Source organism: Rhinopithecus roxellana, chromosome 19 (genome assembly GCF_007565055.1).
Source record: "Rhinopithecus roxellana isolate Shanxi Qingling chromosome 19, ASM756505v1, whole genome shotgun sequence".
In the NCBI taxonomy this organism is placed as follows: Eukaryota; Metazoa; Chordata; class Mammalia; order Primates; family Cercopithecidae; genus Rhinopithecus; species Rhinopithecus roxellana.
In genome coordinates this window covers 19,016,498-19,039,569 of record NC_044567.1, presented here as the reverse complement: position 1 = coordinate 19,039,569, position 23,072 = coordinate 19,016,498, and the positions used below count along the sequence as shown (strand labels likewise).

Here is a 23,072-nt window from a genome sequence, read left to right as displayed (position 1 = left end):
GGATGGCAATTTTCTTCATCCAGGAAGAAAAACTGCGGCCCCAGAGACGCAGAAGCCTTTTTCTGAGCCTGTAGCTCCACTTGCACACAGCCCAGTGTCCTCGCCCCACCACCCGTCTGCCCACTCTGGGTCTCCAGCAGTGCCCAGAACTTGAAACCGTGTGCTCACTTTTGGGGAGAGGGAAAGAGTCCTGCAAGCCCCACCCCAGGGACGGAAACCAGGGAGGAGAAGCATGAATCCCTGCCTAGCTGCCTGAGAATGTCCCTAGGAATTCCGAACCTATCTTGGGTCCTGATGGGTCCTGGCGCTGGACAGCTCCCCTGGGGCGCAGGGCCCTGTCCCCTGGCACGTAGTCAAGGCCTTGTGTGTGAGTTTGTGAGTCTGAATGTGAGAGTAATCAGGGCCCTGCATGCCTAGAGGAGCCAGTCCCAGTGTGTCTGCACTTCAGGTGGTCCAAACCTTGGGTGAGGGGTCAGCAGTGAACAGGTGTGAGGACCGTGTGAGGCCACTAGTGTGTGGGTGCTGCCTCAGCCAGAGAGCTCCCTGAAGGGCTAGAGTGAGACTATGGGAATCCAGAAGGAAGGCTGGTGTGACCAAGAGTCCAACCAGCCCTGATTGGGATGTGGGTGTGGGTATTAGGAGGAGCCTGCTCACTCTGTGGCCTCAAGTCTGTGTGTCCCTGGGCAGTGTCCCTTTCCGACTATCAGGATCTCCAGTGCCCATGGGATATGTGAGGTAGGAGTCTGGCTGTTGGAAAAGACCTTTATTGTCACTCCCCAAGGGAGAAGAAGCAGCAGCCCTGAAGTGCCAAGCCTGAGGGTGAGAGGGCTGGGATGTCAGAGCTGGGTGACCAGAGGCTCCTCTCTTCTCAGCTGGGCTGGAGTTCCCAGACATTGGGATAGTGAGTCATCTCACTGGGGAGCAGCACATTTGGCCATCCCAGGGTCCCTGGGCACTTTAGCTTTGTGAAGGCAAGCCTAAAGGAGCAAAGGCCTTGGGCTATGAGCCTTTTCGGCCAGAGGATTGCATCCCTCAGCGTTTCGGCCCTGCCACCTCTCTGATGAGGCCCTCAGAGCTTTGCTCTTAGGCGGGATGCAGGCTGCAGGATGTAACCAGGCATGGCCCAGATGCCTCGGGAGGCATGGTGTGCTGAGGCTGCGGAGGTAGGGTGAGATCGTGCTGGGCCTGGCCCAACCTCACATGCTCAGTCCCCTATTCCCTTCTGCAGCCTCCGAGGCTCAATTGACGTCAGGCATCAGGGGCGCCTTGGGTCATGGGATATCTTCCCAAGCCGTGTGGGGTGCCTGGGTGATCCAGCCACAGTGAAGGAAGAAGGCCGTGTGGAAGGGGCTGCGTGTGCCGAGCCTGCTGTGTCAGTTTAATGATTTTTAATGAGCAATTACCTTTAGTCATTCTCCTAATTTCTGAATATCAATAAAGTTAATTAAACTCTGCATGTGTGAATGTGGCCTAGGGAGATTGTGAAGGTGGAAGCCACTGAGACTGGGGTAATGTTGGGTCTCGGGAATGGAGGCTGCCTCCATGGCTGTGTGACCTTGGACCTCCTGCTCCACCTCTCTGGGCTCCACTTGAGAATGTGGTGATAGAGGGGGCCTGGGGATGGCAAGTCTGGGTTGCTCACTCTGCCAAGAACTGAGGGATGATGTCTGGGAGGGAAGGTCCAGAGGAGAAAAGAGAGGAAGGACGACTTGGCTTCCAGGAGCTCCAGTGCTGCAAGGGTTAACAAACCAGGGCTGCCTTAACCTAAAATGGTAATTGCTGCTTCCTGCAGACTCCTTGGTAGGTGCTGGTTTCTAACAGCACAACCCTGAGTCTGGGGGCTGCTGCTGAAACCAATACTAGGTCCTGCTCCTTGTCCCCAGCCTGGCACTTCAGGATCAGGAAGTGGTACTGAGGACAACGCCCCATGGGAGACAGTCCAGATTCCATTCAGAACCCCAGAGGTTGACATGGCAGGCAGCAGCACACCCCTGCCCACTGGCCCCAGGCTTCTGAGGAGGCTGGAGGTCCCAGAGACTGCCGTGGACAGGAGAAGCCTGAGCTGGCTTTTTGCTCCTCATAGGTCTAAGCTTGGCAGGCCCTGGCAGCCATCCCAGCCTCCTCAGCAGGGTGGCAGCTTAAAATGCCTTGGGGACACTGTGGGGCACTAATGGAGAGCAAGGAGACACAAGGGCTGGGCTTAATTAGAAACTGAGCTTCCATTCCCCACCAGTACTACCATGCCTGCCTAAATATGGGGGGCATATCAGAAAGCCTGCTTCCTTAGCCCCTCCATCCATCCAGTTCCAGGCCCTCCAGCTTCCTGTGCTCCTTGTCCCCACCTATCCTAGCCCTATCAAGCCCCATCTGCCGGACTGGGATCAGCTCAGGAATGCTGTGCCCCCACCTGGGCAGAGCTGTCAGGGCTGTACTCTACCAACCCCACCCCTACCCCCATCAAAAAAAAAAAGAAGAAGAAGAAAGAGAGTACAGAAAAAGACCTATTAGGCAAGGGTTACACTAGCGAAGGGACTTCTCAATCCAGGTAGTTAAGAGCCCAGGCTCCCATGTGATCTCACGTATACCCCTGCCCTCTCTGGCTCTCCACTCTCTGGAGCCTTCAATGTAAGATTGCCATGCCTTATAGCACAGGAGAGCCTCAAAGTTCTTGTCAAGTCATGCAGATTTCTGGGTCCCCAGTTTACTGGCTTATTCTCAGGGAAGAGGAGCCAGGTTCTATATGGAAGAGGCTTCCGGAGGAGACTATGCTGCCAGCACTGGTCTGCAGCTGGGTGGTGGGAAGCAGGCACTAGGAGGTCTCCAAGACCAGTTCCAACAGGAAGCAGCAATTCCAGGAAGCCATCCCACTCAGCCAGGCCAAAGGAGTTTTAGCTTCAGTTTTCCAAATTAGCCAAGTCAAATGAACAAAGTTCTCAACAGCTTCTGGGCTCTTATCAGCCTTTCTGCCTGAAATTCCTTTCCCCTCCTGGGCCAGTCTGGCTCACTGTACCTCATGCTTCAAGTATTAGCTTAGCTGGCACTTCTTGTAATTCTTCAGTACATATTTAAGGGGCGTCTACTATATGGTTCCTCAGGGGAGCCTTGCCTGTCCTCCAGCCTGGGTCAGAGGACTCCTCTGTGTGCTCACCATCCCTTGGCTTCCCCCATCCAGGTCTCCGTCTTGCTGGGTCACAAGTCCCTGGTTGCTTGATGCTCCAGCAGCAAAACTAAACTCAGCAAAGATGATTCCAAGTCTGTTTTGTTCACCCGCTATGTCTTGGGGAAGCTCTAGAATTCCTGTTCGGGAGAAGTTTAGGGTCAGTTGCTTGGTTAGAAAGGCGAGGCGGGCCTATGGCAGCTGCGACCGAATCTTGAAGCTGAGTTTGCGTAGCAAGCACGCTATTTTTACATAGATTGTATGTTAGAATTTTTTCCTTTCCTAACGTTGGCCAATTATCCCAACTGTAAATTATAGCCTTTACTTCGTTTTTTCCTTCTGCAAATTAAGCTGTCATGCCATCAGCCTGAGGTGGCTCGGGGGAAGGGTGCTGACGGCCATTCTGAATGGGCTGAAGCCTCTCCCCAGTCACCCCTTAGTGCCACCACTCCTTGTGTCCCCAGTGGCACAGAGTCTAGCACATGGCAGACATTAAATACATGTTGAATAAATTAATGAGAGTTGCACAGGTGGATACTGGCAGAGGTAAAGCCCAGGCTTCCTGACCCCCTCCCATAACAGCCACCCTAAGCACCCACCCACTACCCCTAATTGCTGAGAGGGATGCCGCATATGGACTTGGCTGGCACTGAGAGGTAAGGGAAGGATGAATCCATGTCATCTGGCTCCACAGCCCCCTCATCCATCTCCCAGCTTCAAACACTCTCACATAGCTTGCAGGGACCACCATGAATCTTTGGGAGCAGCTATGAGCCTACATGCCCTTTAATGGAGAGGTGGAGGCCTAAGAATCATCCAGAACCATAATAATTAAGATCCACAGCTCCCAAAAGAGCAGTCCCTGGGGTATATCTACCCATCCATCCATCCATCATTCATTCGTTCATTCATTCCATAGACAGACATTGAGGTGTGAGGCCTGCCCAGAATCCCTAGGGGCCCAGCCTTCACTGGTCAAGCCTTTCACCTGACTTTTCTATTTAGTACTGACAGTAAGAGATTAGTTGTTCCCATTTTACACATGGAAAAACTGAGTTTTGAAGAGATTAAATTACTTACCCTGAGGCTGTACAGCCAATAAGTAGTAAAGCTACTCCAAAGTGTCTGCCCATTTCACAAAACCCAGCTTCAGCTAGCACTGTGTCCACTTTCCTGGCATAGGGGAGAGTCTCACTACAGGCAGATGGGAACCCAGCAGAGTATCACTATCCAAATAATAATAATAGCAACAATAATAGCAAACATTTATTTGGTACCAACTACGTGCCAGGCACTGTGCAAATTGCTTTGTATACATTAGCTCATTTAGTTCCCTTATCATCTCTATGAGATAGAAGTTATTATCTGTCTTTTATTAATCAAGTTGAAACCCATGTTGCCAGACTGACCCAAGACATAAACAGCCCCTCACTTTCTTCTAGCACATTTCTGGTGATGATAGGTGCTTCTCAGTCCTTAGTGGCAAAGGAATAAAACATCCTTTCCAACATTTGGAGGCCAGGAAAGAGCAAGGGGCTGGGAGTCAGGCTAACTATGGTCCCTGAACTGCTGGGCCAGAGCAGAGTGATTTGGGGTGGCTCTTACTCTCCAATCCTTTGAGGGCTTTGTGAATGAGAGGACCAGTCACTCCTGTCCTGGCATCCTGGGCTTCCCTACCTCTCCCCTTCAGCCTCCACTAAGGCCCAGCCCCTAGGTGGGAAGGCCCAACCCTGCCCCAGCTCCCTTCCACCTGGCTACCTGCTGCCCAAACCGCCAGACGTGGGAGGGGAGGATCGATGCTGCAGCCGCAGGCAGAGTGTTGTTGGCCATTGATTGTTGGGATTTCTCCACGGGTTCCAGAGCAAACAAACCTGCGGCTTCTCCAACAACAATCCACAAACCTGCCGATCCTCCAACAACAATCCGGGTCTCTGGGTCTCAGGCTGCAGAGCCTTCAGCCTTGCTGGCAGGCAGTCAGGCAGGAGGGAGGGGGTGGGGTGGGAAGTCCTGGCTGGGCCCATCTGGAACAAGGGGCTCTGCCAGGAGATGAGCAGGGACTGAATGAAGGGGTCAGTGGGGAGATGCCGTGAGGATGCTAGGGTGAATCCTAGACCCTGTGCGTGCCTTGTTTCACTCATCCCCTACAGTTTTGCTCAGCCATTTTTTCATACCTGGAATGCCATCCTGGGTTCTTCTGCTTATTTCAATTCTCCCATCCCCTCTTTTCCTGATCACCCAGCCCAGATGGTTCTCTCTATTTCCCAAACACCAACAGAACTTAGCTTGTCCATCCTCCATCCATTCATCCATCCATTCTCCATTCAACAACCCTCTATTCAACACCTACCAGGTGCTTTGATTGGCAGGAATATAACATAATCCCTCCCCTTAAGGAACTCAGTTTAGAGTGGAGCTGCCTTTTTTTTTTTTTTTTTTTTTTTTTTGAGGCGGAGTCTCGCTCTGTCGCCCAGGCTGGAGTGCAGTGGCCGGCTCTCAGCTCCACTGCAAGCTCCGCCTCCCGGGTTCACGCCATTCTCCTGCCTCAGCCTCCCAAGTAGCTGGGACCACAGGCACCTCGTCGCCCGGCTAGTTTTTTTGTATTTTTAGTAGAGACGGGGTTTCACCATGTTAGCCAGGATGGTCTCGATCTCCTGACCTCGTGATCCGCCCGTCTTGGCCTCCCAAAGTGCTGGGATTACAGGCTTGAGCCACCGCGCCCGGCCCTGGAGCTGCCTTTTTAATGAGCTTAGTTGTGACTATCTTTCCAGTTAGACTAGCAACCCTCTGATTTTAATAGAATGAGATACAGATGAAATGACAAACAGCATCTATATGATCCAACTACTCTGGCCTCCAGAAGGACAGGAGACTCCTGGTCAGGAACTGCTCAAGGCCTCAGTTTCTCATTTGTAGCAAAAGAGTTTGTCTCTGGGGTCCCTGGGCCAATCCATGATGGGTGCCTTTCATCAAAACCCTTCCTATCTCTGGCGGGTCAGGTGTGCCCCCGAAGAGCAGGTACAGGGCTTCTCCTGCCACTGGACAGCTCTGGCTGTTGGAGGACCCTCCTCTCAAGGGGTGGGGGGGCTTCTGGTTTCTTCCTAGTCACCACCCGCCTGATTTCCTTTGATCCTGATGCTGTTCCATTAAAGAGCTGGAACAAGGACAGGCATCACGAATTTGTGGTGGGGAAAGAAGGAGGACACCCGCGACTTGGATTCTGCAGCACCAAATTGCACGTGCTGCAGAATCTCTCCTCACAATGCCCTCCTTCCCATGCCCTCCCTCCCTATCCCTGGGTCCCCGGGGTCAGCCAGAACCTTGACACTGTGGCATCAACTTTGGCATCTCTCTCAGTCTCTCCATCCCCCCTCCCAACAGCCTCTTCTCTCTACCCTCAAGCCCCTCCCTCTAACTGGTCAAGAGTCTGGGAGGACAGAACTTGGGGTCACAGTGGAAAAATGCCTAAACCACTAAGTACCCCCCATGCTCATGAGCATGCTGTTTTACCCCTCTTTGCTCATGGCTCCTTGTTAAAGACACCAAAGCGGACCCTTCTCCTCCCCACTTCCAGCCCCATCCCTCCTCCCTCCCCATAGCTTCTCCCTCCCTCCCTCCTTCCCTCCCTCCTTCCTCCCAGCTCAGCAGCTGAGTCCCAACTCCTTTGTCCCCCAGGCAGCCACCTGCTGAGTGTCTGGCCTGGGTCCCACCAGCCAGCAGGTGCCTAAGGAGTCCCAGAGCCTGGGGTTGGGGGCAGGGTGGCATCAGGCAGTGTGGGGAGCCAAGTTCTGCTCAAGGAGGAGGGAGGAGTCTTAAAAGAAGAACATAAGAGGAAGAAACCTGGTCAGGGAGTCAGGACTGCAGGGTTTATACCCAGTGCTGGGTTTTGCTGGCTGGGTGACCTTGGGCAAGTTGTGTCACACCCCTATGCCTCAGTTTCCTTGAGAATTCATGATGCCTGTCCCTGCTCCACCTCTTTTGTGGGGCAGCATCAAGATCAAAGGAAATCAGGGTGGGGGGATGATTACTGGGAAGAAACCACAAGACCCCTTAAGAGGAGTCCCCTCAAACAGCCAGAGATGCCCATTACCAGGAGAGGCTGATTTGTCAGGCATCTCTGCAGGGGCTAAATCATACAACCCAGGAGTCCAGGGCTGGACCGCTGAGGCAGGGGTGGGGGTGAGCACCAGTTGGTTTGGGTCTATCCAAAAAGGTGAGACTAGCAATGCAGAGGGACCAAGGTCAGGGTGCTTCTGAGGCCTTCGCCCTGGCTTGCTGCTCTGATGGACATTGTCTTAGACATTGTTTATCTCTAGCAGAAAGATATGCTGGTGATTTGAAACCTCTGGTCTAGCAGCTGGCAGGCCCCCTCCTGTCATGAAGCCCTATTTTCTGGCTGGTTAGAGGAAAGGTAAGAGATGGAGTCAATTTTGTGGACCAAAGAGCCCCTGGCAAAAGGGGCATCTCTGGGCAAAGGTGTGAAGGTTGGATCAAACAAGGCAGGCATGAGAGCGGTCATCATGCATTGACTTCTCTAGATCCCCGTGGCCCCCTTCCCTCACTTCCCACCCATCTCCTGGCAGAGCCCCAGTCTTGCCATACTGGGTCCAATCACTTCTTTCCCATGCCTCCCTCTGCCTGCCAGCCAGGCTAGAAAGAGCCTGTTGCTCAGGTTGAGTGATGCCTCTGAGGCGACAGCCACTTGGTGTCCTAATTCTGGTCTGTGCTATAATTCTATCCCTGATGCTGCCTCTGGTGACCCCTGGTCCTTTCCTACACAGAGCCACACACACAGGAGACTGAAAGAGACAAGGGAGGTGGGCTTAGCCTTCTCAACTCAAGGTGTCCACACAGCCAGCTCTGCAGGGTCCTTGGAGGTCAAAACAAGGTGGAGGCAAGGGACAGGCCTGAGAGGCTGGGGGCTGTGCAGCTGGGCCCATCTGGTGTTCCTGAGGTTCTGGGGAGAGGAAGCCCCAGATGTGCTGGTAGCCATGTCTACGTGCATTTCTGCCTGGCTTGTTCACCTGTCCTTGAGTGTCTGTGTCCATATATCCCTGCATGTCTGTGCCCTCTGTCCCTGCATCCTAGGACTGTGGCCTGAGTATAAGGTACAGCAGGCCCCAGCTCAGACTGGTCTCACTCCCTCCCTGCAGCCCATTCCAGTCTCTTCCTCCCCAATCTTAGGCTCCACTGACCCCTCAAGGAGACTCATAACTGGAGCTGCTGCTGCTATTTTTAGCAGCTCTGCACCCCTCCTCTCCCCTCCCCCACTCAGGTTTGCTGGGGAAGTGAAGGGCCAGGCCAGCCTCACAGGCTGGAGTGCTGGGCAGGCGGGGCCCCTTCCCCTCAGGCCCACAAGACCTTGGAGAACAAAAGGTGCCTGGGATACCCCACAGGTGCAGGGCCCACACGCTGGGGCAGGTAAAGCTCATCCCACCTGCCTGGGGCTGGGAGAGGTCCCAGGCTGCCCTCCCTCTGCCCTGACAACCTCGCCAAATCCCTAAGGGCAGAGCCCAGGCCTCCAGTGACTCCTCCCTAGGCCATTTGGAAATAAGGCTGGAGTTTCTGCATCTCCCACACAGAGGCTGGGAGAGGCAGAAAGGAGCTCAAAGTGTCAGGATGTGGAGAGGAGGGAGGCACGCCTGGAGGAAGTGGCCCACCCAGGGACCTCCAGTACTGCCCTTGCACTCCCCAGCAGGGCTTCAGGCCCCTACTACAGCTCAACTCTGCCAAAAGACCACCATTAGAGCTCCTTACCTTCCACACCCTTGAGCCTTCACCCTGGGTCCCACCACCACCACTGCTACAGCTGCTCTGGAAACTCGCACCAGCTGGGAGAAGGTATGGTAGGGCAGTTCAAGGGATCTGAACTGAGAGACCAAGGAGGGAGTCCTCTGGTCGCAGGCCATCTTTGTTTTCAAAGTCTTTTGTTCCTGCATCTGTCCTTCTGTCTGTCTCTTGAGCTTAGCAGGACAAGGATGCCCCAGGGTCTGCCTCCCAGGCCCAGCTAGACCACCTCCCACAGGTCACGTCAGCTCTCAGACCTTGTTTCTCCACCTGTGGGATGGGGAGGATTAATCAGATGGTGTAGATGATAGGGCAGCATGGAGTCCAGCACACAGCAGCTGCGCAGAAACCTTAGTGCTCTCTCCGGGCCCTCTTCTCACACTTCCATCCCCTACTCCTATTCCTCACCTCATGCACCCCTGCCACCACATACATGCACACACACAGAGACGCACACACAAATATGCTCACACACCTACACACTTACACATGTGCACACACACAGACATACAAACACATACACACAGCCTAGCCCTCCAGATGCTCGGCAGAGGGGAGATGAGGAGACAGGCTCCAGCACACACAAAAGAAAAGTGGCAAGTTAGCTGGGCGCGGTGGCTCACGCCTGTAATCCCAGCACTTTGGGAGGCCGAGGCAGGTGGATCACAAGGTCAGGAGATCGAGACCATCCTGGCTAACATGGTGAAACCTGCCTCTACTAAAAAACACAAAAATTAGCCAGACTCAGTGGCGAGCGCCTGTAGTCCCAGAACTTTGGGAGGCTGAGGTGGGTGGATCATGAGGTCACGAAATCGAGACCATCCTGGCTAACACGGTGAAATCCCATCTCTAATAAAAATACAAAAATTAACCAGGCGCGATGGCAGGCGCCTGTAATCCCAGCTACTCGGGAGGCTGAGGCAAGAGAATCGCTTGAACCTGGGTGGCAGAGGTTGCAGTGAGCCGAGATCACGTCACTGCACTCCGGCCTGGGCGACAGAGCGAGACTCCGTCTCAGAAAAGGGAAAAACAACAACAACAAAACAAAAAACAAAAGTCGGTAACCAAGTACTGTCTGAAAAACTGGCCAGGCCCAGGGAGGCCGGGCAACCCCAAGGTCACATAGCCTGTCAGTGGCAGAGCTCCCTCCATGCTCAAGGCCTTCTAATAAGCCCTCACCAGGCTCCTCAGCTTCCACAGCTAAGAATAGACACGCTAGGGACCTCCAGGGTAGTGAGTGGCCAGAACTCACCTCAGCATCAGGGTAGCCCAGGGGTCTGGGCTCACGGCCCCTCCATCTACAGCCAAGCTGTCCAACTGCATCTCCTCCCAGAAGCAGCAGACAAAAGTAACCACAGGGCAAAGGTCACAAAGTCAGGGAGGTAACTTTGGTCCTGGTGCACAAAACAAGCCCCTTCATCTGACCCAAATGCCACAGAGGCTTGGGGCTGCCAGGCTGGTGATTCAGCTCAGAAGTGAACACGTGTGCTGGAACAGCCCCAGTGGTGTTGCCTTTTGAACCTCAGGACAGAGGCTGGGAGGGGGCAGTAGTCCAGAGATGCTGGCCAGAAGGAACCTGCTCTCCAGTCCTGGCATCTCATTGCCCTGTCTTGATGGGCTCCATGGCTAGGAAGGACTGTCTTTGGTGGGTATGTGGAGCCAGGAAGTAGGGCAAAGGATGGAGGGGATGCTATTCCTCCCTAGATCAACCCTTGTCCCCCAACTTTACCACTGCACTGGGCAGAGCTGACCCTGGTACTGGCTCCAGGGAGAATGCAGTTCCTGCCTCCACATCCTTCCTTGTCCCAGCTGACACTTCGAAGATTTTCCACTCAGAGAAATATGGCCTCTGCTGCTCATATGGTGGTGGTAGAAGTGTCTGGCACAGAGGGAGGGCTGTGAGCCGAGCACCCAGCTCAGGGCCACATACCTCTGCCCACTTGCTCCACACCCCTACCTTGGGGCCAGTGGGTAGCTCCTCATTCTCTGCCTACTAACGTAGCAGGTAGGAGAAGGGGCCTGGGGCTAGCAGATGGACAGGAGGAGCTGATGGACAGAAACCCCTCCAGGGAGAGAACGAAGCCCAGTTCCCAGCTCCAGCCCTACCTAGGACTCTGCCCTGGCCACACTCCTGGGAGCTGGCATAAGCAGGGTGAGGTACAGCAGATTGATTATTTATCAGACTGGTGAGGGGGTGATGCCAAGATCATTCCTTCCATCCTACCCCAGGGGCTGGGGTCAACTCCTGCCCCTACCTCAAGGTCAGTCCCTCCCTCTCACCTAACCCCCACTCCAGGCCCCCAGCTCTGGTGCCACCTGCCCAGTCTGAGGAACTGTGGGCAGGAAGGGCTGGGGTCCCCAGGGCCAGCAGGCAGACAGGAGAGGGGAGCACAGGGCTGCAGAGGAAGGTGTAGAATGCAGCAGGTGACACAGGAGCAGAGGCCTCATTCATCACCTCTCCAGCCCCCAACTCTGCAGTGGCAAGACCATATCAGATTGTAAATTGGAAAGCAGAGAACGTGGCAGTTAGCTGGGAGCTCCCTCTCCCCTGGGCCCCTGGTCACAGCCTCATGGGAGGGAGGGGACACTGGAGCAAAGAGGACTGGCCCAGCCGCAGCCCCGACTAGTCTTTCCCTCCCCTACCTACCCAGAGTCTGAGATGCTGTCCAGGACAGACGGCCCTGGGGTGGGTCAGGTCAGGGCCCAAGGAGAGGGCAGAGTGAAAAGGAGGGGCACAACAGCCACCTTGGAGAGAAATATATCCCTTCTTTTGAGGAGTAGGGACTTTCTGGGCTTGGGGACTGCTTGAAGCCAGGTCTCAGGTGTGGCATCCTTGGGCAGGGACACATGGTAGTGATTTGTGGCACAGGCATGTATTTGGACCTTCACATGCACATGCACTTGAACACACGCACACACACACACATTCCAGGGCTCGTGCACACATGCTCACACAAAGCAGCAGCCAAGGCAGTAGACATTTTCGTCCCAGGCTATGGAACAGGCAGACTCAGTTCAAACTCTTTATTTGCCACTTTCCTCTGTGTGAACTGGGAGGATTCACTTTGCCTCTCAGCCTCAGTTTCTTCATAGGCCAAGCGTAAACTATTGATTCCAAGCACAAAGGGCTGCCACTCTAGGTGGAAGACAGCTCTTTGTGAAGTGCATGGCTGGCCCATAGTGAGTGCTCAGTAAATGCGAGTGCCTATTCCTGTGCCCGAGGCCAGGCAGCTGCTCTGGGGTAGTAGCCAGGCCATATACTCTGCCCTCCGTGCTGCTGGCTGGGCAGTGAGGCAGGGGCAAGCCAACAGAGCACAGCAAACGTTCCCCTGGAACACACATGTGAGGGCAAAGCACGAGGCTAAGTGTTCCTGGCTGTCCTCCACCCATAAAATCCTCCTAAACTGGCTCTGCCTGAGCTTCCAGAATCGCCCATCATACATCCAACCCTCAGAGCACCAGTGCACGGCCAAGAAAGCAAACCTTATAGGTGGATGATAAGAATCCTCCCTGAGGAATGACTGGCTGCTACACCCAGCTCCCCGAGGCCTTTCCAAAAAACCCAAAGAAGTCCAGGGCTCCTTGTCACCTCTCCCTGCCAATCCCAAGTTGCAGTTTTCCTGGACCCAAAAGAAGGAGAGCAGACACCCTATCTTAACTCTTTTCCAGGAGTCCCACCCTGGATTCTTCCTCACTGAGAGGTGGTGAATACTGTAAGGCTGAGATATTCACTTTCCATTATGGTAGCCACTGACCACATGTGGCTAATTAAATAAAAACTGGCTGGGCGCTGTGGCTAACACCCGTAATCCCAGCACTTTGGGAGGCTGAGGCAGGCAGATCACGAGGTCAGGAGTTTGAGACCAGCCTGACCAACATGATAAAACCCCATCTCTACTAAAAATACAAAAATTAGCCAGGCTTGGTGGTGCACAGCTGTAATCCCAGCTACCCAGGAGGCTGAGGCAGGAGAATCACATGAACCTGGGAGGCAGAGGTTGCAGTGAGCCAAGATCATGCCACTGCATTCTAGCCTGGATGACAGAGCAAGATTCCGTCTCAATAAATAAATAAATAAATAAAGGCTGGGAGCAGTGGCTCACGCCTGTAATCCCAGCATCTTGGGAAGCCAAACTCCTGAGGTCAGGAGTTTGAGATCAGCCTGGCCGACATGGTGAAACCTCATCCCTACTGAAAATACAAAAATTAGTTGGCCATGGTGGCACACGCCTGTAGTCCCAGCTATTTGGGAGGCCGAGGCAGGAAAATTGCTTGAACCCAGGAGGCAGAGGTTGTGTTGAGATGAGATCATGCCACTGCACTCTAGCCTGAGAGACAGAGTGAGATTGTCTCAAAAAAAAAAAGTTTTTTAAATAAACAAATAAATAAATGGGAGACCAGAGTTGTATTACTACTCAATTCAGCCTCCCTGAATATTTGGAGGCTAGGGTCTTGATGGTTTTTTTGGTTTTTTACTATTATTATTATTATTATTATTATTTGGAAGTCAGCTTTCAAGCCTGAAGGAGGCTAGGCTTTTTTATAGCCGGTGGTCGGGGAATGGATGCTGCTGACTGGTTGGGGATGAAATCATAGGGGTCTGGAAAATGGTCCTCCTATACTGAGTCCACTTCTGGGTAGGGGCCACAGGACCCAGGAGTCATGAGCCTTAAGCCAGGTGGAGCCATCTTGTCAACAGAAATGCAAAAGTCTTGCCAGTCACGGTGGCTCACACCTGTAATCCCAGCACTTTGGGAAGCTGAGGTGGGCAGACTGCTTCAGTTCAGGAGTTCTAGACCAGCCTGGGCAACATGGTGAAACCCCATCTCTATTAAAAATACGAAAACTGGTGGCACACGCCTGTAATCCCAGCTACTTAGGAGGCTGAGGTGGGAGAATCACCTGAGCCTGGGAGGTCAAGGCTGCAGCAAGCCAAGACCATGCCACTGCACTCCAGCCTGGGTGACAGAGTAAAGAAAAAAAGAAATGCAGAAGTCTAAAAAGACATCTCAACAAACCAATCGTAGGTTCTACAATAGTGAGGTCATTTACAGGAGTAATGGGGAAAGTTGCAAATCTTGTGACTTCCAGAATAATGGCTGCTAATTGTTTAACTAAGCCTACATCTCAGCAGAATTCAGGTCCCTCTCATCCTCTAACCTGGTGGTCTTTCATTCTTTTTTTTTTTTTTTTTTTGTGGGTAGGGGATGGAGTTTCACTCTTGTCGCCCAGGATGGAGTGCAATGGTGCTATTTCAGCTCACTGCAACCTCCGCCTCCCAGATTCAAATGATTCTCCTGTCTCAGCCTCCTGAGTAGCTGGGATTACAGGTGTGCACCACCACGCTCAGCTAACTTTTGTATGTTTAGTAGAAATGGGGTTTCACCATGTTGGCCAGGCTGGTCTCGAACTCCTGACCTCAGGTGATCCACCCACTTCGGCTTCCCAAAGTGCTGGGGTTACAGGCGTGAGCCATCGCACCCGGCCTCTTTCATTAGTTTTTAAAAGGTGGTTTAGTTTTGGAAAAGGCTATTATCATTTAAACTGCAAACTAAATTTCTCCCAAAGTTAGCTTGGCCCATACCCAGGAATGACCAAGGGCAGTCTGGAGGTTAATGGTAAGATGGAGTTTGTTAGATCACATCTAAATTTCACTGTCATAATTTTCTCACCATTATAATTTTGGCAAAGGTGGTTTCAAGCCCAGTCTGGGCAACATAGCAAGACCCTCATCTTTAAAAATAAGATAAATAAATAAAAATATTTCCATCATCACAAAGTTCTATTGGACAGTGCTGCTCTAGGGCTAGACAACTCAGGTTTGAATCAGACACATCCAAACTGCTAATGCATTTCCCTGGGTCTCAGTGTCCTCATCTATAAAATGGGATAGTAAAAGTTGCCATCTCATAAAGTTATTATGGGAATTAATTCTGGTAAAGCACTTAGAGTGTTGCTGGGCATGTGGTAAATGTATACTCAGTAAACAGCAGCATTCAATATTTTCATTTATAGAGCCCTTCGTGGTTCACTAGATCCTGCAATGTGAGAACTGGCAGGGACCCATTTTACTGATGAAAATATGGAAACTCAGGTTGTGGAAGTGACTTGTGCTGTGGGGACCTGGCCTGTCAGGGGTGGGATGAGGATAGCATGGCCTGACTCCTAGCTGGTGCCCACTACCTCCACCCATGCTCCCTCCATGTGACAATGAGACCCCAACTCTGGAGATGCCAAAGCCCACAGTTACTCCTGTCCCCAACCAGGACAGCTCAGGAGGTAGTGGGCTCTCTGTCCCTGGAGGCAAGCCCACAGATAATAGACAGCTCCAGATTGGAGGGTTCACTGTTCCCAGTAGTTGGGCTAGATGTCCCAGCCCCAACCTGAGTCCCAACCCTGCCCCAAGTTTGCTGTGTGACCTGGGAAAACCCTCTGGACTTGGTTTCCTTTTGGATAAGTGAGGGAGGGATGAGATGCTCACAAAGGCTACAAGGGCTCAGGTTCTGGGAACCAGCCACTGCCTCACCTAAAGCCTGGCCAAGAGGAGGTGCCCCCATTCTCATTTGCAATCCAAATTTGACTGGACTGCAGGGGTTGACCAAGAAAGAGAGGGTGGTGAGAGGCTGTGATGGGGATGATCAGTGGCAGGGGAAGAGAGGGTAGTCTGGGGCAATGGGGACCCACCAGCTTGTGCCAGCAGACACTCCCCCATCAACTGCCAGTTGGGGCTGTGATGGGGCACTGCCAAGGGCTGGCTGCCCATCTTCTCCCTGCAGGACCTGCTCCTGCCCACCCTGCTGGCCAAGGGCTAGGCACTTTGGGGAGCAGGGTGCCTTCTGAGTGTGCAGAGAGGCAGACTCAGGGCTTGGAAACAGTGTGCCCTGAGCCCAGCCTTCACTATGCCTAGCACCAGGGAGAGAAATGGGAAGAGAGATACCCACTGCTGGATCCTTGCCCAGGGGACACAAGCTGTTCATGTGTTAGGAGCCTACCAGGAAGTGCCCCCAGGAGGTCAAGAGAAGGGCCAGCCAAGGATGGCTCTCCAGAGGAGGATAGGAACTGACCTGTGAAGGATGGGGAGGGTTTGCAGAGGCAAAGGAGTAGAGAAGCCATGGCAAGGAGACAGAATTGCGTGAGCAAATGGAGCCAAAACGGGGAAGGCACCTGTTCTGGAAATGAGAAGGTCCTTTTGAGTGTATCTGTGTCCAACCCAACAACTGCCCCTCCAGGACACGACCAGAACACCCTTCCCCATCATTCAAGCTGCAGGGCTCCTGGCATGAGTACCCTAGGATAGTGGTGTCCAGCTTGGTGGGGAGATAGGAGGCCCCAGGTGCTACAGCTGAAAGCCAGCAAGAGCAGTAGACAGCTGAGCTATGGAGCTGTCCAGCTTTGGGTTCCAGTCCCAGGCTCTGCCATCATTAGTTGCGTGACCTTGAACAAGTTACATAACCATTCCGGGCCCCAGTGTCTTCATCTCTTGGGATAATGTCTCAAACCTCCTGGAGCAAGGGGAGAATGAGAAATTAGGTATGAGGGCACTGAGTGCATGGTCAGCACACAGTGGGCACAGAGTAAGTGAATGGCAGCTCTTGCCAGCCCCAGTTTCCTGGCTACAGACCACAGGAGACAGAATGTGTCCATTCGGCTATAGCTTCTGGGTGACCTTGGAGGAGCCATACCCCTGCTCAGGGCCTTAGTTTCCTCATCTGTCTCCCTGTCAATATAGGCAGATGGACAGCAGCAAACCTGCCTCAGGTGCTGGACACTGTGGGGGTAATTATTTCAGCAGCACATGGAATTGGCAGCCTCTAGAACTAGGCCTCAGATCCCAGCGGTCCTATATAGCCCTGCCAGCCTCTAGCTGGGGCCTCACAGTACAGAGGGCAGGGCTGGGCCCGTAGAACTGTACTGTAAGGATGGACTCTGGCTCTGAGGGGCCCAAACACTCTCAGCTCCCTCAGGTTCTTGGATAATAGGGGTCTGCAGGGACCAGGCCCTCACTAATCCCCTATTAAAACTTGAAAGGGGCCAGGGAACCTCCAGAATAAACTCATTAACTTTTATGGGATAATAAATGGATCCCATTAAATTCTCATTCACCCCGTGCTGGGCCAGCTTAACCTCTGGAACCCAGAGAAGTGGGCCCCCTGCCCGCCCTGTCCCTCAGGTTCCCACTTGCACCCACACACTGTCATCCCCTCCCCCGAAGCTGACAGTTGGTGCTGCCACGAGCCGGAGATCAGACCTGAACTTGTCCCAGAACTTTGGTTCCTGTGCCTGCCCACCTCGGAGGGGCCAGAGGCTTGGGGAATAGCTGGCACCTCTTCAGGGGCTGCCAGAGTGACAGGCAGTGCCGCCTGCCCTTCCAGAGGCTACAGTGGGTGACAGTATATGTCTGTCCATAGATGAGCCCTCCGCAAACCCAGTATGTCTTCACTCCATAGATGAGCAGACAGAGGCTTGAGTGGGCAGCCCCCGCCCGGGTCACACAGCTAGTGTTGCATCGATTTGGGATTGGAACCCAAGGTTTTCTGGCTGACCGGTACAGAAAGATCTGCAGAAACAGCAGCGCTGCAGGGGCAGGCCAGCTGGCCCTGAGGTGGCACCACTGCCTGGTACGGTGGTTCCTCCAGGCTGGGGCACTGTGTAATGACTCCAGATCCACCGCACACCATCACTGTGAACCTGGGCAAGCTCCTGGGCCTCACTGAGCCTCGGTTTCCCCATCTATAAGACAGAGGCCATAACACCTACCTAGCTGGACGCTAGAAGAGGCCCCAGTCCTTAAGGCTTCCCCTAAACACAGGCTGGGCCCCACCCCCCATCCCGATCCAGATCTGGCGGGGGTGGAGCGCATGGGGCCTCCGCTCCACCCTCACCCAGCTGGGCCCTGGGAATTGGGGCGGGGTAAGCAGTCCTCTCAAGGAGTCTCAGGCTGGGGTTGGGGGGAAGGGGCCTCCAATCCCAAGAGGGGCCGTAGCGGGGCGGTGCGGGCAGGGAGGCGGGAGCGGGAGAGAATCCACCGGGGAGGCATCCTGAATGGCTCATTAGTGCCGATGAAAGCCTTTTTTCATTTCGTCTAAATACTTTAAACAGGGCTCCCTCCGATGTCTATTTGCATAGCTTAAGAGCTAATGCGGGGGGAGGGCCCAGGCGGCGGCGGGGCCATGCCGGGTCTGGGGGCTGCAGGCGCCGGGAAGTTCCTGGGCTGTCTCCACCCGGGATGGCGTGCGGGGAGGGGAGGGGTGTTTCCCGGACCCAGCCCACTTGGAGAATACAGCCCCAGGCCCTGCGGGAGGGGAGGACATCCTGTGTTCTCGCACCAGGTGGGCCTGGCAAGTGGGGATCACGGGGGACAATCTTGCTGCCACCCACCGCTGTGTCCCCCACGGACATGCAGGGCCTTGAAGGTGGCCACCCTTTGCATGGTGCAGTATTATCCTTGTTTTATGGATGAGGTCTTTGATATATCCTCAGGGTCACACATGCTGCCACCCAACATGGAACATGCGTAGTCCCCCAGAGAGGAGGGACCCCTACCTGCCAGGGGCCAGCCCCTTCCTACCCTAGAAGCCTGCCTCAGTGTTCCCTCGACAGGGGCTGCCCAACCTCTGACTGTGGCCTTCTCCCTCAGCCTTCAGAACTCTGCTATTCAGGGCACGCAGATTCCCACAAAATCCTTGCAAAGTACCCATTATATAGCAAAGGAGGTGAAGGCTCTGAGAGGCAACTTGCCAGGCTCACATGACTTTTAAGTGGCAGAACTGACACTTGAACCCAGGTCTGTGTGGCTCTGTGCCCTGGCACAGCAGTGTTGTTGGGTCTCCGGTTTGGGTTCGTGGCTCAGATGTGCTTCAGGCATGGGGTAGGGACTTCCCTGGGTCCCAGCCAGAAGGCTTCCGGAGGGCCTGCTCAACCAGGGCCCAACCCAAGTCCCCATGCCAGAAGTTCTGGCCCCAGACTTCTAAATGGCGTGAGATCTTTGACAAGTCCTTACCTCTCCCTGGACTTAGTTTCTTCAGCTGGCTGGAGTGTTCTCTGCTGTGGAGCTCCAGTCTCTCCCTTCCATGAGGCAGGTGGGTGCGTGGAAAGACCTAGGGCTTTGAAGCCAGATCAACGTAGGTTTAAATCCCAGCTGCATCACTGCGAGACTTCAGGTGAGTCCTTGTCTCACCTCTCTAGGCTTCAGGTCTTTGTAAAGTGGAAATAAAATTCCCATCTCCCAGAGGCGCAGCATCCATTAAATGATACAAAGTCTGGGAAGGGCCTGACACAGTAGTGCCTGATGAGACTGGGCATCGGAGCCCCTGACACCTTCTTCTGCTGTCCCCTGTATCATACGCTCCCTTTGTCAGTCCCTGCACCCCTGAATTCAGTCAGCCCAGGCGGAAAGAAGCCCCTATCCCCTGGCCACAATCCTGGGAAAGTAGGAGACAGGTCACAGGACCTCAGGCCTCCAACAGAGTCAACCAGGGGGTCTGGAGATGCCCTCTCCCCAGAAATGGCTTGTCTCCCAGAGGTTATCTTATCCTCTCTGACAGCGGGTGGCACCTGCTGGGACCAAATGGCAGCTGATTTTGGAATCAATTTGCTTGTTTGATATGCTATCTCGATCCCAGATAGCACAACAGTGACGGGAGGTGCCCATTAGTGCTGCTCCATTGCTCAGCACCCACCTGGCAGCCAGCAGGAAGAGCTGTGCCTGCCTTGGTCACTTCCTGAATTAGAGGATCTCTGTGCACTCCCTCTCCCAGGGAAGAGTCCCACAGGTACCTACTTTGAGAGCCAAGGGCCATATCTCTTGTTGGGTACTCTGGAAAGGGGCCACATAAACAATGCCTGGCTCTAGGGAGCTCCAATCTATGTGATTAGAAAAGCACCCCTTCCTTGTGCCATGCTAGAATCAGTCTCAGCTTACCTGGCAAAGCCTGTGTGACATCTGGGGGGTGGGCAAAAAGAGGAGCCCTGTTCTGGCATGTCACAGGCACTGCCTGGACCTTCCATAACTAATTCAGATGAAAGACAGGCACTGGTGGACCATCTGCTCTGGGGGGTATGGGCCTGGCTGGACATCTAGATTGGATGGCGTTGTCAGTGCCTGGCATACAATGCCAAGACACAGATGGGCTGCTTTAGTGGGCATCTCAGGAAATAGCGGTTGGTCCTGGTTTCTCAGGGCTGGGGGGTGCCCAAGCTCCTCTGACCCAGAAGAATGGAGAGCCCTCCAACCTGTACCCACCTCCCCCACCCAATTTCCTCCCTCCTCCCATTTGTCTGACACATCAGAGCTGCTATGGTCTCCTGAACAGAACGTAGGCCATCTGCTGCTTCCTCACGCCTGCCAATCCATGGAGTGGGTGTGAGCCTGTGGAATGACAGCCCCACCATCAGACGTGCGGAGGAAGCGACCTTCTCCTTGCAAACTCTGTGATCTCACCCCGGCTGTGTTTCCCTTCAAGTCCTCATGCAGCCATTTTGAGAGCTGTAAGGATCAGAAATATCCTCCCAGGCTTCTCAGAGCTGGCAAAATTCTGTATGAGCTGAATCTGGAGCCAGCATTCATTGACCTTTTCTTGGCAGTTAAGGATCTGGGGAGCCGAGTGGGCCACAAGCAGAATATGCATCATCTCTCCAGCTATGTGGTTGAATAAGTCAACATAATCAATAGCAGAGCAATCTGTACCTCGGACCAGAGATAGCAAATAAGTTTCATCCCCCAGAGCCAATCTCATTGATTGGTAGTGGCTGCCTGGATAACATTGTGAGAAGGAAGTTGCTAAGGCCCATGTGGCCTTAGCAAGAAATAACCAAAATTGATCAGCAATGCCTGCCATGGATTAGGGGGTGGGTGGGTAGCATACTAGATTTCCATTCTACATTTTTCCTTTCTCTGTTTTTGACCCTGCCCTAGATGGAACCTGACTAGTGTCACCAGAAAGATTAAGGGAACTCAGGGGGACATATCAAATAGAGAAGGGATGTAATATTATCTCAGTCATTCCTAAAAAGGAAATCCAATTTTACAGATGCGAAAACTAAGGTTCAGAGAGTTTGGGTGATTTGCCTGAGGGCACACAGCTCTAGAGTAGTGGATCTGGGATTTGAAGTTATGTCTGACTAGCTCCAGAACTTGGCTCTTCCCACTCTACTCATATTACTGCTCTTTATGGACCATAAAGAGCAGTAGCTTATGGACCATGCTTTATGGACCATAAAAACAGAAAAGAGTACAAAAGAAATGATTTCCTGAGAACTGAGAGAAACTACTGAGCCCCTAACAAAGAAGTCATGCACCCATGGCCAGGTGCGGTGGCTTATGCCTGTAATCCCTAGGAGGCTGAGGTGGGAGGATTGCTTGAGCCCAGGAGTTTGAGACCAGCCCAGACAACATAGTGAGACCCCCATCTCTACAAAAATTCTAAAAATTAGCCAGGCGTGGTGGCAAGCACCTGTAGTCCCAGCTACTAGAAGTGGGAGCGTGGGGAGTGTGGCTGAGGTGGGAGGATCGCTTGAACCTGGGAGGTTGAGGCTGCAGTGGAGCCATGATTGCACCACTGCATTGCAGCCCGGGCCACAGAGCAAGACCCTATCTCAAAACCAACAAACGAAAAAAGAAGTCATGCAACCATGAGGAAATCTAAAATAAAATCCCAAATATGTGACGCATTTCCTGAGGCTAATGACTAGCAGGTTCACTGAGAACGGGAAATGAACTTGAATGCCCTATCATCTCAGGCAGGAAAGACACTGTGGTGGGAGACACACTTATGCTCGCTTAAGGTTTTCATCTCAATTCAACTGGTCGTGTGACTTTGAGCAAGTCACTTCCTTTCTCTGGCCTATTTCCTCATTAGTAAAATAAGGTCTCTACTTTTCATTAGGGATGGCAAATATTTGTCACGTCAGTCTGAGGTGTCAGGTGTGACCTGGTGGAGTGCTGTGTTGAGGAGGATTTTGAGGCTGAACCTGAGAACAGTAGGAAATGATGCATAGATGGGTGAGAAATGTCTACCTCTGGTGCTGGAGGAGAAAGAGTGTCTCATGTGCCACCCTTGAAGTATGTAATAGCGCCTCACTTCCAGCTCATAAATTCTGTAGTTCCGTGATTCTCAGCAGTGAGCACGCTCCTCGGGGCTCTCTGTCCAAAGAGAGCTGCCCCCCAACAACTACTCAAGCTGGGCGTGATGCTGCTCTCTGGAGCAGGGGGAGAACCTCTGACCATCCCTTATTATTCCAGGACGCTCTTCAGAGGCCCCAACCATGGGGAAAGGACAAGCCCCAGGCATCGAGGAGACAGATGGCGAGCTGACAGCAGCCCCCACACCTGAGCAGCCAGAACGAGGCGTCCACTTTGTCACAACAGCCCCCACCTTGAAGCTGCTCAACCACCACCCGCTGCTTGAGGAATTCCTACAAGAGGGGCTGGAGAAGGGAGATGAGGAGCTGCGACCAGCACTGCCCTTCCAGCCTGACCCACCTACACCCTTCACCCCGAGTCCCCTTCCCCGCCTAGCCAACCAGGACAGCCGCCCTGTCTTTACCAGCCCCACTCCAGCCACGGCTGCGGTACCCACCCAGCCGCAGTCCAAAGAGGGACCCTGGAGTCTGCAGTCAGAGCCCCCTGTGCTTCGAATCACAGCTCCCCTACCTCCAGGGCCCAGCATGGCAGTGCCCACCCTAGGCCCAGGGGAGAGACCCAGCACTACACCCCCCAGCAGAGCCTGGACACCAACCCAAGAGGGTCCTGGAGACATGGGAAGGCCATGGGTTCCAGAGGTTGTGCCCCAGGGCACAGGGATTGGGATCCAGGGGACCATCGCCTCCTCCACAGCTTCAGGAGATGATGAGGAGACCACCACCACCACCACCATCATCACCACCACCATCACCACAGTCCAGACACCAGGTCAGCTCCCTGCTGGCTTGCAGATGTGGAAATGGGGATGAGGGAGGCTGCGGGGCCCCTAAAAGCCTGTCTCTGACACTGTGCCAGCCTGCCCTGCCCTTTGGCACCAAGGGCCAGCCTACAGGAGGCATGTGGTTTGGACCCAGATAGTCCTGAGCTCAAATCCTGTTTCTTTGGCCAGGTGCAGTGGCTCATGCTTGTAATCCCAGCACTTTGGGAGGC

The 23,072-nt window shown here is 53.6% G+C and overlaps 1 protein-coding gene across 3 annotated transcripts in view; it reads left to right on the top strand.

Moving 5' to 3' along the window:
- SEZ6 (seizure related 6 homolog) overlaps positions 1-23,072 on the top strand; it is a 50,324-nt gene that overhangs the window by 1,821 nt on the left and 25,431 nt on the right. For all 3 annotated transcript variants that reach the window (XM_010378325.2, XM_010378324.2, XM_010378323.2), the window contains exon 2: positions 22,182-22,850. In XM_010378325.2, the coding sequence (XP_010376627.2) occupies positions 22,182-22,850 (669 nt within the window). The remainder of the gene's footprint in view (positions 1-22,181; positions 22,851-23,072) is intronic.